The 14,638-nt window shown below is 33.8% G+C and overlaps 1 protein-coding gene across 1 annotated transcript in view; it reads right to left on the minus strand.

Moving 5' to 3' along the window:
• LOC110447854 (tyrosine-protein phosphatase non-receptor type 5-like) overlaps positions 1-2,178 on the minus strand; it is a 116,170-nt gene extending 113,992 nt beyond the window's left edge. The window contains exons 1-2 of the mRNA XM_021493803.1: positions 2,054-2,178; positions 1,643-1,959 (exon numbers count right to left, since the gene is read on the minus strand). Coding sequence (XP_021349478.1) covers positions 1,643-1,959; positions 2,054-2,126 — 390 coding nt within the window. The 5' untranslated portion in view covers positions 2,127-2,178. The remainder of the gene's footprint in view (positions 1-1,642; positions 1,960-2,053) is intronic.
• Between the last annotated feature and the right edge of the window lie 12,460 nt (positions 2,179-14,638).

The raw sequence follows: 14,638 nt of genomic DNA on the forward strand, positions 1-14,638 counted from the left end.
ACCCATGTCCTAATCATCGAGATGGCTATGCCATATTGCATCTTGATTGAAACAAAGACTGGGATTTTGTTGATTAGACAAATTCTTTTCTCTCAAAATTATTTCGTACAATTTGCAAAAAGCACTAATTTCTTTTTCCCCGATTAGTAATAAAAATTCGCAAATTGCGGAAAATGCAATCGGTAGTGTAAGCATCTATAGTATAATTAAGACACAGATTTTTTATGACATCGTAATGTGTACAGCAATCAAATTGAAAGTGTTATTATTATGTAATGGTTTATAGATGATATGTCATAAGTAAATGAATATATCAAAACTGATGCATAGCAAATTGTCTGTTGATGTGTGTACATATGAGTAGCTAGGAAATAGGTGAGGATACTTGCTGCTTCTTACAGAGTAAGATTCACAGGCCAAAGATGATTATTATTAAGCTAAAAAGCAAAGTTACAAAGCAACTTAGTAGTCTTGGGGTCATAATTATCACATTATATAATTACTTTACTGTACATTGCATAAATTAAGATTCATTCGTTTAAACATTGGTTAGAATCCTGGTTCATGTGCAAAAATAATACATGTAGAATTTTTCTTAACATTTTCTTCAGGTTAGTAAGTATGGATTATGGATCAGAGTTTCTATGTGACGTTTCGATCGATTACTTGTACGGTAAGTACACTGTCACCTTTATCAGACAAACGACATTAGTGAAGCGTTAATAATGCAAGGTGTAAATTAAATGTGTACCAGTTGTCTGCATGTAGAATGTTTTAATATATAACTCCCCTGTACTGTTAACGAGTCCACAAGTCCAGTTTAATCTCCATTAGTACAAAGGTAATATAATAACTATAGATGATGTGCCTTGCTTGTAAATTTCTCTACGTCAAGATACTGTAAAGCAAAGATTTGGAATCACGATCATTAATTGCATTATCAAATAAGGGGAATACAGATTTACTGTCCACTTTAGTTTTAAATTTAGTGACAAATACTCTTAAAGTATCGCCCATAAAAGTATGCATTAAAATATTGCATTTTCCAATTCTGAGTATTACCCATGTCTGTGAATTACATCATACTTAACTAATACCGATTGGTTTGGTTTGGTTTAATTTTGTAATGTTTAACGTCCTATTAACATATCTAAGGTCATTTAAGGATGTGCCTCACCTAGTGTGTTGTGTAAGTGTGCAAGCGTGTATGTATGCTTGAGGCAGAGTATGTTGGTGTACTAGCTTGCCTCCTTGTAATAGTGCGGATCTAATGCCGACTTTCCAGTGCTATCTCACTGAAACAATAAGTCGAAGGCACCCGGCACAACATTCCGCCTCATCACATTATACTGACAACGAGTGAACCAGTTGTTGTCATTACCCTCAATGCTGAACATTAAGCAGGGATTTACAACTACCATTTTTAAGGACTTCGGAATGTCCCGGCCAGGGGACAGAACCCATTGCCTGCCTCACCTGGGCAAACGCTCAACATTAAAGCCAGAAGTTAGACTATAGTCACCTGTGATTTTATTTATTGTATTTTCTTTTAACACGACACAGTGGAACTGCAAGGTGTTATTAGTTTGATCATATGTTACCTTAACAAATTAATCAATAATAAATAAATAACAATACTCACCACCACCACAATGTACTGGGCAGGTATTGTTGTTGACATGTCGAATTTATCCTCAGGTCTGGTTTTCAATTTTGCTAATGACCTTTTTATTCTCTCATGGAATTCCTCTTTCCATCCATTCTTCATCATTTTGAATGATGGAACTTTTTGGTGACTCCCAATTTTTAACCAATTGAAGGGTGATACACGTATTTTGTCGATGCCTTGTGCATGTGACAATACCGGTAGACTGCTAGGATCGTATCCATTATTCGAAAGCTGTTGCTGTCTCACTATGTATAAAACATCAGAACTCCTACCTGCGCCATTTTCCGAACCTGAGCAGAAAAGACAGCATTATCATTGTAACATTGGGTACAGTTGACAAAATTTACAAAAATGACACGACATAAAAACTAAACATATACTTACTTGCATATGTGCTACATAGCATAGACACGAAACTAACAACAAGTAACTGTTGTGTTATTAGGAGGGGGCCCATCGGCACGGCCAGGCGCTGAATCACAGTCTGCTAGCTTCCAGTGTGTGTATTCTAAAACATTGACAGACTGCTGGCCAAATACAAATCACTCCGCGTAAGCATATAGTTCCACAGGTGACAACGGGTTTGTTTGAAAATAATACATAAAGACGTATTTTATTTAGTAACAAATCTGAATCCAATTTTAATTTTTCACAACATTTGCAACACCAGCACAGGTAAAAATATATAACGCCTCGCGGACGAATTCAATGTAGCTTGACGTTTTGTAAACATTGCGGATCGACATAGAAAACATTTATTCGAGTCGCTCTCAGCCTCCGAGGCGAAGCAACTCGCGGCACATATGGCTCACACAGGGAGATAAGACTCTAACCACAATGGACACACGTGAAATAAAAAACAATTCTTCTCGTGTTGTCGCCAAGAAAGTGTCGTGACAGACGATCAATGAAACCGGCCATTCATGGAAATTATTAAAATTAGGGGCATTGGATATAGCACGTGGCAATATTGACAGTCCTGAGTGACGTCATAAGTTGTGGGGATAATGGCGGGATTCTTAACGAGATTTAAATGAAGTCAAACACTTCCTGCATGCCTTTTTCTTACATGCCTTTTTGGAAAAATGCATAAAGATTTTGATGTCCGTGTGCTCGTTTTATTGTCATATATGATCGGTGACATACAACAAAAAATGTATGTGATTTTAAGTGAATTTTGTAGTTTTTACCATTTGCAGGACAAAATCAGATATACATGTATGAACTTTTTTGCACAATTGCAATTGACAAAAATAGTATTTTCTTTGAAATTATGTAAGTAAAATTTCGTTAACTTATTCCTTTTACTCCGAAAAGCAGTTAAGGTTACCCTACCCCTTATTTATTAATGACAATACAAATAAAGTTCTGCTATTTAACTTGTTTAAATCAAAAGTGATTCAGTTACATTAAATATGTAAAAAAAATATACCAAAAATGTATAATTTTCCACTTCGTGTCCAAAAAGGTGAAAATCATCTATTAATTTGTATAATCTCACCATAACTGATAATGCTCATCACTACAAATCATGGACTTGAAACGCTAACACTCAAAGCCAAACTTGTGAACAAATGAATTTAATCAAATTCATAACTTAATGTTAAGGATTTATAACTAGTTATTCTGGTCACAGGAAATGCAAAAAAAAACATTGTTCATTTTATTTATATATTTATTTGATCAAATTGCCGATTATTTAGAATATTTGCAAAAAAATAATTCCTTTTTTAAAGACAACCGCCGGATTTTACCAGTCCCAAAACTCTTAAGCATTCTAAGCCCGGCTTACATCCAAATTCAAAATGTTAATAAAATACTAATTATCTGGGAAATCAGTTCATACTTGCAATATAGATACACTAATAGCATACAAAAGTCACATATCTGGAAGCAGAAACGTAAAAAGCCATCTCTGCTGTACATTGAACATTCAATTTTGTTACAATTTTGGAAAGATTCCGGTCCCCTGGACACACTAAATGCTTCTGCTATGTAGATTGTGGCAATTAGCTAAATTTATTAGTAACCTTTCGAATATTTTAACCACCTTTCAGCCAAACATCATTTCAATGTTATCATTTGACATTTTGAGCTTGTCTCATTATTTAAGTGAATAACGGGGTTGGTTTGAGCCACGGAATTATAGACCTAAGTCCGTGGTTTGAGCAAAGAATCCATGCTTGAGCATGTATGGCAAGCCAAGTTGTCATTTATGCATGGAGCAATGTTGATCCAGTACTTAACCAAATTATATAAGATATCTTATTTAATTATGTAAGATATCTTATATACTTTATGAGATATCTTATATACTTTATAAGATATCTTATATAATAAATGAGATATCTTATATATTTTATAAGATATCTTATATACCTTTCTTTATAAGATATCTCATAAAAGATATAAGATATCTTATATATTATATAAGATATCTCATTTATGATATAAGATATCTTATAAAGAAAATTAAATGAGATATCTTATATCTTTTAGAAGATATCTTATATAATATATAAGATATCTTATAAACAAAATTAAATGAGATATCTTATATAATTCGGTTATAAGATATCTTATAAAGAACGAGATTTGAATTTGAGATAATAAACCCTCCTCCACAGCGCTCGGTAAAGCATTAAATCGAAAGCCTTAGTTTCGTACGTATCTCTTAACCGGAAATGAAGTATGTGAAAGTGAAAGTAGGAGTTTAATGCCACCAAATAGGTCTGGTTATAGCGGTATTAACATTATTTTAAAAGGTTAAGCTTTATAAAGTAGATGGGGGGTAAGTGGTGGAGAAATGGATGTTCCTATGTATTTCATAACTGAAGGAAAACGATCCTACTGCATGTATTACTTACAATTTATTCATTAAAATGTTTTATCTTGATTTTCTTCACGGATTTCCTCTAAATGTTTTTAAAGAAATTTGATAAAATTGTAATATTACCCGTACAAATTCACAGACAGGTAATTGACATTAAACATATTAGGAACATTTATTAATTGTTTCGGCTGCTTATCACAGACCGCATTAAAGCCATTTTGGTCTCTGTGGAGTATAACATATAGATAGACATGGGGACATTTTTTTTTATTTACTGTTTCAGACTGGTCATACACCTGTATTTATTATCACAGACAGGCTATGTATCTTTAATTATATTGTTTCAGATAAAATTGTTTTAACTATCACAGACATTAAAGAACATACTTATGTATTTGTAATTCTATGTTCTATCAATATACTGTAATGTAAGGAACATTAATTCATTGTTTCAAACTGGTTATAAACTTGTATTTACTTATACTATTACAGACAAGAAGTAATATTTCATTATTTGATACATATGTATACAGATAAGTGATATTTCATCATCAGGTGCATGTTCTTTAAAGTCTTTGAGATATTGATCACTTATAAGATATATTTTGTAGAGATACAATTGTATTTTGTGACCTAAAAGGCATTTCACACAAGCCAGATACATGGTAACACTTACAGCATGTCTGTAGTAGTAATTACATGTGTAATACCTGTCTGTGATAGTATATACATGTGTAATACCTGTCTGTGATAATATATGCATGTGTAATAACTGTCTATAGTAGTAATTACATGTGTATTACCTGTCTGTGATAGTATATACATGTGTAATACCTGTCTGTGATAGTAAATGCATGTGTATGATCTGTCTGTGGTAGTAAATACATGTGCAATACCTGTCTGTGATAGTATATTCATGTGTAATACATGTATGTAGTAGTACATGTTTAATACCTGTCTGTAGTAGTATTTATGTGTAATACCTATCTGTGATAGTATATGCATGTGTAGTACCTGTCTGTAGTTGTAATTACATGTGTAATACCTATCTGTGATAATATATACATGTGTAATACCTGTCTGTAGTAGTAACTACATGTGTAATACCTATCTGTGATAATATATACATGTGTAATACCTGTCAGTAGTAGTAACTACATGTGTTATACCTGGATGTAGTAATATATATATATATAATATATTGCTGAGCATCAAAACTTGGATACACTTTTGTTAGAAAGACTTGTCCTAACTCAGTGCCTCTTGTTTATTATAAAACACAACAAAGATATCTTTATAAAGAAATATTGAGAAGGTTATATAATGATTTGTATACAGATTATACAAACTAGTAAACAGGGTAAATAAGAAGTGGTTTACAGAGTATATAAAGAATGGTATATAGAGAGTGGTATACAGGGTACATAAAAAGTCCTTATTTATTTAGTAAGGGTATCCTCTATAATACAGCCTCATTGCATAAGGTACCTGTATTTATCATCTCTATTATATATAGTGTATTGACTCATTTTCCAGAAGATACAATGTACATGATACAAAGTATATACATGGTATATTTCCGGTAAAGAGGAAAATAAGACATTTCATCTTCAAAAACCTGTAATTGTAGCATATCTCAGGTCTGAAAAAAACAGAGGCAAATCAGTCACTGGGCCAGAGCATTTGGGTGCCAATAGAGGAAGTTTGGGTGTAAAGATAATTAAGATCCCCCACCATGTAACCATCTGAATACATCCATGCTTACATGATTGGCGCCAGGGTCCTGCCCTGCCACAAGGGGCTTATAGTCCCCAAATTTTACATGAAATCAGTAAAGATCCCATCCAAATGCTGCTGGGCATGCAGAGGAAAAACACTCATGATACCAAGATAGTCCCTAATGGAGCCCACCCCATCCCTGAGGACTTACTCCTTCAGTCATAACATGGAAATTGTTGAGATCCCCAAGCTGATATTTCCTGTATGGTAAGAGGTAATCAACAACTTTTAATGAAAAATATTATTCCAGGTGAGCTATTAATAATGTGCCTGTGCTTCTTGTTCTTGAGAGGCCACAATAAGGGAACATAAATGGGAAACTCCAGCACAAGCAAACATGTTATATTTCCTGTGCATGCAATCAATATGAACCAATATCAGACAACTATTATAAAGATGAGGTACCTTACCTACAGAGAATATGGACCTTACATATACCTCATGTATATGTGCATGCATACAAGATGTACTTGATGTATAGGTGTAATCTGATGTATAGAAGGTATATATATACCTGATGCATGGAAGGTGTATATATATACCTGACCTATAGGAGGTGTATACCTGATGTATAGAAGGTATATATACCTGATGCATGGAAGGTGTATACCTGACCTATAGGAGGTGTATACATGATGTATAGAAGGTATATATACCTGATGCATGGAAGGTGTATACCTGACCTATAGGAGGTGTATACATGATGTATAGAAGGTATATACCTGATGTTTAGAAGGTGTATATCTGATGTATATGAGGTGTATATCTTAAGGTTTTTTTTTTCAATTGTCGCCCTTTTACTCTTGGGGAGGGGATACATTTACATGATGTGATCATGTGGACGCTAAGGGCCTGAGGGGCGGAGCCAAAAGGGGCCAAAATAGCTCAAACAATAATTGTCTACTTCCAGATCCAGATATGTTAAAAAACCTTCTCATGGATGGAAATATCCTGATGTGCTTAATCAAAATGTGAATTTCACAACCCCTTGGGTACTAATTCCTCCCTGGTGAGGGGCAAAATTCCCTGCTATACATATATATATATGTAATTTTTATTTTTGACATATCACAACAACAAATAACAATTGCATTACAACTCAGGTGACCTGTTAGGCCCATGGGGCTCTTGTTTTAAAGTACTGTATTAGTTGGATGTGTTGATATTGGCTTCCACTAATAATCCCACTACTTACCTATAATTAGATGTGGGTTACAGGGACATGTCACATGCTTATTAAGTGTGCTGCAAAATATATATATATACTGTGATGCCCATTCATTATATATAATATCTTCCATTGTATATATAAACGAGTACCTGGTAGTATTTGACATGTCCCTATAGACTTAAGGTTATGGAATTATGCACTATAGAAATATTCAAATTTCAAATATTTCATATCAATATGGATTGAGTGTCGGTGCTATATATTTAAAAAAAAAACTGTTCAAAACAGTTGATTCTCAAACAGAATTTGTTCTGTATCAAAAAAAAAAATGTTTTTGGGCTGAAATATCTATCCTAGATGTTATTATTAAAAAGAGTTATACAATACTTATCCACAAGTTTTTGAGTCTTGAACCCAAATGTTAAGCACATGTATCAGTAAACTGAATATTTCTCTTGGAATCTGCTTCAAACTTTGGGGGAAAAGTCCTATTTGTACCATATGCTCCCCTGAGTGATAAAATTCATTTGGAAAAGGAACTGAAATACAAGACATTCTTCATTTTTGAAATTATATCTAAGTTCCCTAAGTTTATGATCTAGTGCCAGTCACTTTTCATAAATAAAGATGATGAGATTAATTTAATATAATAAAATAACCTTGCTATAGTGATATGTACACATATTTAAGTATATTCCTGATAAAAAATTGCCTGTAAAAATATATTTTATTATGAATTATTTCTTGGACTTAAAATTAACCTAGAGAGGTCATTAGTTAGATCAAATGTAAAAATAAGCAGTTATTGTCCTGGGTATAATAAATTGTATTTCATTATAAATATTCTTCGTGTATTTTAGATTTGATTATATCTGGTAGATTGCAAGATTCTTTACCACCAGGTCTAAATTAACATATAGGACAGTCTTTGAAAAATGGGACAAAATCTAAACAAGCTACTTGGGGAAGGCAACTCACTGAGGGTAGGTTAACTAATTTGATTGATTTGGAAGAACACTGAACAGTTGTACATGTCCTTTACCTGTTAACTCACAAAATACATGAACTCAAACTTTAAACCATGAATTTATAACACAGGATAATCAGCAGAAATCAATAAATTTTGCTTACAACAAAGAAGACAAGTGATGTGAATGATAAATGTTGAATCAACTAACTCAGCTTTCTGACATCAACTATAAGACAAGACCTCATTAATTAATTGAGATATCTTATAAAGAACGAGACTCTCAAGCCAAGTTGTCATTTATTCATGGAGCAATGTTGATCCAGTACTTAACCAAATATATAAGATATCTCATATAGTATATAAGATATCTTATAAATTATATAAGATATCTTATAAACATATGAGATATCTTATAAACATATAAGATATCTTATAAACATATAAGATATCTTATTTTAAGTTTATGAGATATCTTATATCTTTTATAAGATATCTTGTATACTTTGTAAGATATCTTGTAAAAGATATAAGATATCTTATAAAAGATATAAGATATCTTATAAAAGATATAAGATATCTCATAAACTTTTCTTTATAAGATATCTTATAAAGAAAATTAATTTATTTGGCTTGCCATACATGTACATCAGTAATATAACTTACAATTGTCAAATCATTCAGTCTCACTTCAATGCATGACATTTCATTCGTTTTTACGATGCTGTGACATGTTTCATGACAAGGGCAGTTACAATTTTTTTCTTTAAGCCTTTTGTGACATTTGCAATACTCTCTCACACAAACAATTATAAGTGCTCATGTTTCAGCAAAACGCTCATCATCTTCACCATTGTCAACATCCTCATTATCATCATCATCATCATCATCATCATCATCATCATCATCATCCTTGTGGAGGCACGGTAGTCTAGTGGTAGGACGCCGGGCACGTGACCGAAGGGTTTGAGTTCCAGTCATGGCACGGCACTGTGTTGTATCTTTGAGCAAGATACTTTACTCCGCTTGTTCCAGTCTACTCAGCTGTAAACGAGTACGTGGTTGGGCAGAGCTAGAATTGTTGAATGCTAGCTGTTAACTTAGCGCCGAAATGGCAGCTCCGACTGAACGCTCCCTAGGGAGTTGAGAAAGATATTGGCTGGTTGCAAAGGCCTTATAACCACGGATCATAATTTGTGAGCCGCTTTGAGACGACCTACGAACCAGGTTGTGATAAAGCGGTATATAATAACTTCGAATTATTATTATTATTATTTATTTGTCATGATAATGATCATCACCATGGCACTCAATCATCATTATCATTCTTGTTATCATAACCAAGATTGTCATCATCATCATCATCATCATCATCATCATCATCATCATCCATCCATCCATTGTCACTATCGTCGTCATCAACACCACAAAATAATGATAACATCATTATCACCAAATAACATGAGAATGACATCATCATTATCATTATCATCATCATCATAACCAAAACAAAAAGACTTTACAGTGATCATCATCATAAGATGTTATCATAATAATAATAATAATTCGTCATACTCATGTCATAATGACACTCTTCACATCTATCATCATAATCATGCCATAATGTTAATCATCATTATCATCATCACCATCATCATTATCATATTTACACTCAGCCGTCATAATCATCCTTATCATCATCATCACAGCCTCATTTATATAAAAATCATCATGACCTAATCATCCATAAGATGAGAGAGAGAGATTATCTTTTCATCAGACTGTCAAGATCCAGGTGAAAATTCCTACTCTATCTATTAAGGACTATACTATAATTAAACTCCAAAAAGAACAATAATTTTCCATTTTCTCCATTCCTTGTTAAAATTTCTGTGCATAATATAAAGATATATGGTGCGATCGGGTCACCTTGTCGACAGCCGCGCTTGACATTGAAGAAAGTTGATAGATTACCACCCTGATTTATAGCTGAATTTACATTACAGTGGAATGCTTTTATCCATTTTCTAATACTATCCCCAAACCCCAAAAAAGTAAGTGTTTTATCTATAATTTCCACGAAACAGAATCCTACACCCTTTCAAAATCTATCATTAGAAGTATTCCAGGTATATCCTTTTCTTCTGTAAAAATCATCATATCGTAAATAAGTCTGGTGTTTTCCCCTATATATCGCCCTGCTTAAACACCTGTTTGATCATTATCTATAAGTTTCCCTAAAACTGTTTTTAACCTATTTGCTATTACACCTAAAGCTATTTTATAAACAATATTCAAAAGAGATATAGGCCGCCTTTTTTTAATGAAGTGTCCCGGTTTATGCCCTGTCTCTGTGTAATTGAAAGTTCATTTCTAGCTACGAAAGTACTTAATTTTCCCCAAAAACATTTAAAGAATTTCGTGGTAAATCTATCAGAGCCAGGACTTTTGTTATTTTTCGTATTACTCAAAGTTTTCCCTGCTTCTTCTAATGTGATGATACATTCTAAAAAATAAAAATCGAAATTATCTAATTTTGTAACATTGCAATGACTTAGGAGGTCTGTTAAATTAATATCTGTTAAACTATCAGAGTCATCATATAATTTTTCGTAAAATCCTTTAGTCTCTTTCAAAATTTCATCCTGATCAGTAATGAAATTCATTATTTTCCTTCTGTGATTTTGGAATTATTTAAGAGGTATACTGTCTATTTTCTAAACTAAATAAGTAGTTTGAAGGGTTCTCCCCTTCCACTACCCATCTGGCTCTAGATCTAACGATGCTTCTCTCTATTTTGTGTAACCTAATTGCTTCAAGTTCTCTTTTTCTTGTCAGTCAAATCTTCTAAGTTAATATTATCACTATCTTCCAATTCCTGTATAATTGTTTTTTTCAGATTATCTTCTCTAATATTTCGCTTTTTTTTATAAGTTGATTAAGATATTGTTTTCCCCCTTATTTTCATCAAAAGAGAACTTCCAAAAACATAACTGATCATCAATTTCAATTGTAATTCTGTGTCTGGAATAGTGCGAATGTTATCAAAATTATATACAGGAACACTATATTTAGTGTTCACTTCATTGATGCATGTTTTCACCGAATCAAGATAGTTTATTTCATGTAAAAGAGAATTGTTCAATTTCCAGTCCTGTTCCTTTTCTGAATTTATTAAATTTCATAATAATTTTGGGAACTGAATGGTCAGACCTATACCCAGGGTCTATGGAAGAATTTTCAACACTTATGAACAGATCTTCTGAAATAAGAAAAAAACCTAGCCTAGCTTGTTTAATTGGATCACCTTTTCCCCAGGTGTATCTTCTACAGTATTCATGATGTTTTCGATATATATATATCAACTAAACTATAACTTTCAATAATTTCACAAACTTTTTCTCTAGCTTTAGGATAATTTACATTGTTATAGCCACCGTCATAGTCAATTTCTGGTTTAAGAACCAAGTTAAAATCTTCACATATTACAACAGAAGGATTTCCAAAATCATCAATAGTTTCAGAACTTTTGCTATAAAAGTCAGGGCTATCATGACTTGGACCATACACAGTAATGACCGTTACAAAATTTAACATGAAAACGAAAATCAATTTTAGGATAATTCATTGAGCACATGATTGTTTTTATTCAAAATTCTCCAAAGCAAAATTGACCAATACAAAATGGACAGAAAATTTCACAAAACCAGGTGGTCAGCTTGACCGAGTGTATAACTGACCACGACAACTCCATCAGGCCATCATTAGTGGTCATTGCAGATCCATTTTGATTAGCGAAAATGCATTATACAAGAGACCAATTACTGCCTAGATCCGACAGAGTTAGATCCTTCCGATAAAATAGCACAATCAGCTAAAATCCTATCATTCAAGATAAACTGACTACAAACTGACCAATGCCAAATGGTCATTTTACGGCTCCACAACTCAAACCGGATCTGATGGTCAATAGAACCATGTTTGCAACTGACCAATCTAACAAACAAAAACACATAAATTGGACCACTGCTGGTCAACACTTCAAAAGTTTCCCACAATATCACTAACAACCTACATCCACAAAGCAGTACAATATAAATATCACTGGTCAAAAACCATTCCAATTGGAACTAATCGTGACAAAAATCCTAAGATAGCCAAATCGAGGCTGTGACGTCAACCCAACTTCAACTCCATCATCGACTGCCATCCTCATTCTTCTCTCTGAACGGCGCAACGAATCTGAAATGAAAGAAACAAATAATTAAATTACAATATTTTATGTAAACTTAATGCAAAATCTGTCCGTTCTCCACTGCAGAATATTTTGTCATGTATTGTAGTTTGGACATTTAGGGAAATTAATTAAAAATATATGCATTAAATTGATGACTCAAAATCAAAGCAATTTATTATACCTCTGCTTTATTTACTCTATATAAAAGTAATTGGTTAAATCGAATATATCCTCACTTTTGCCTGACTGTGTTTTAGTCCTGTGTGTTAGTCTGGGAACTAAAACCCACCTACACTCGGGTGTTTCCGCCGAGCCAATCAGGCGAGAGGTGGGCGGAGCTTGTTACCGAATTCGGAAGCATTTTTGGCTCTATTGTGATCTACAGCTTATGGTTTACAAATAATTTCTAGTTAAAACTATCTCTCCAGTGTGTATATACCTGGTCTCGGGACACCAGAAACTTGCTATATCCCTCAACCCCATACTTTAACTGTATACTATCCCAATGTTTTTTGTTATCATTATTTTGGGGAGGAACGTACCTAACGAGGAAATGGTAACCTACCTAATCAAGGATGAGTACCTGTATGAAGTGGAGGACATAATACCAACCTAGCAGGGGACAGAATACCTAAAGAGGGATATAGTACCTAGTAAGGGACATACTACCTAGATAGGGATATAGTAACTAGCAAGGGACAGAATACAAAGAGGGACATAGTACCAACCTAGCAAGGGACATACTACCTAGAGAGGGATATAGTACCTAGCAAGGGACATACTACCTAGAGAGGGATATAGTACCTAGCATGGGACAGAATACCAAGAGGGATACAGTACCTAGGAACACAGTACCAACCTAGAAAGAGACAGGGCACAATATGTACCTAAGGAGGATTATTATACCTCTACTGAATTTTCCCCATATAAAAACAATACGATAAAATCTGCCATTTCCCTTAAATCACTCAAATCTCTCCATCTGAGAGCTATTCCTTTCCTAAATTAGGACTGCTCCCTGCAAAAAGGGACTACTCCCTGCCAGAAAGAGGACTATTCCCTCATGTAATCAATTGTAGGCGGAGTTTATTAGATTTCAACCAATGAAAACATTGGTAGGCGGAGCCTTCTCCGTGACGCTCGTGACGTCACATTTTGTGAAAATGGCCACCGATGAAGGCCGTTTTGTTGTTGTAAAGAGGAGTTACAGCAGATAATAGACGCTAAACGTAGCTTAAATACAAAAGCTGTTATAAAGAAAGCAGTGAATTCACTTCAAACTTATTTAACAGAACGGAATGCCGGAAGCGTCAACGAGTAGGGTCAAGCAAGCTCTTTTAAAAAAAAGGTGATGGGACTAGATCTAGATATGATAGGAAAACAATGGTGACTATGAGATTCAATCTATAAAAACACTTCTTGAATGCTAGAAATGAAGATATCATCAACGAAGATACATAGAGTACTCCGATTGTATTTTTTTTTTCTCTTTCAGTCTTTGAAATTGTAAAAGGAAATGAATAAATAAATTCATTTGTTAAATTGCCTTTACTGCGTGAATAATTTGTTTCGTTATAATAAAACAGTTGTTAGAATGGGTAATTCGGGAAATAGCAAATTTATGGTCACCCTTGGTAAAACAACTATTTCCCTCGACGGCTTCGCCGCCTCGGGAAATAGTTTTTCACCTCGGGGGACCATAAATGTGCTATTTCCCGAATTACCCATTGTGTAACAGAGCGCATGATTAATTAAATATAAATCACTGCCTCCGCTAGGGATCGAACCCGGGCCCTCTGGCTTACTAGTCATTTACATTTACGGCGATACTGCAAAGGGCCGTCGAACAGCATCAACTTGCAGGTAGACTTGTGTGGCGTGGCTTCCACATAAGTTCGTTAAAATAGGTTAAAAAGTTCAAACTATTTACAGGATCCACATTCACTCTGCAAGATGACTGTGGAGCGAGTTCTTGAATGCCT

The sequence above is a fragment of the Mizuhopecten yessoensis genome, unplaced genomic scaffold (genome assembly GCF_002113885.1).
Source record: "Mizuhopecten yessoensis strain PY_sf001 unplaced genomic scaffold, ASM211388v2 scaffold3627, whole genome shotgun sequence".
In the NCBI taxonomy this organism is placed as follows: domain Eukaryota; kingdom Metazoa; phylum Mollusca; class Bivalvia; order Pectinida; family Pectinidae; genus Mizuhopecten; species Mizuhopecten yessoensis.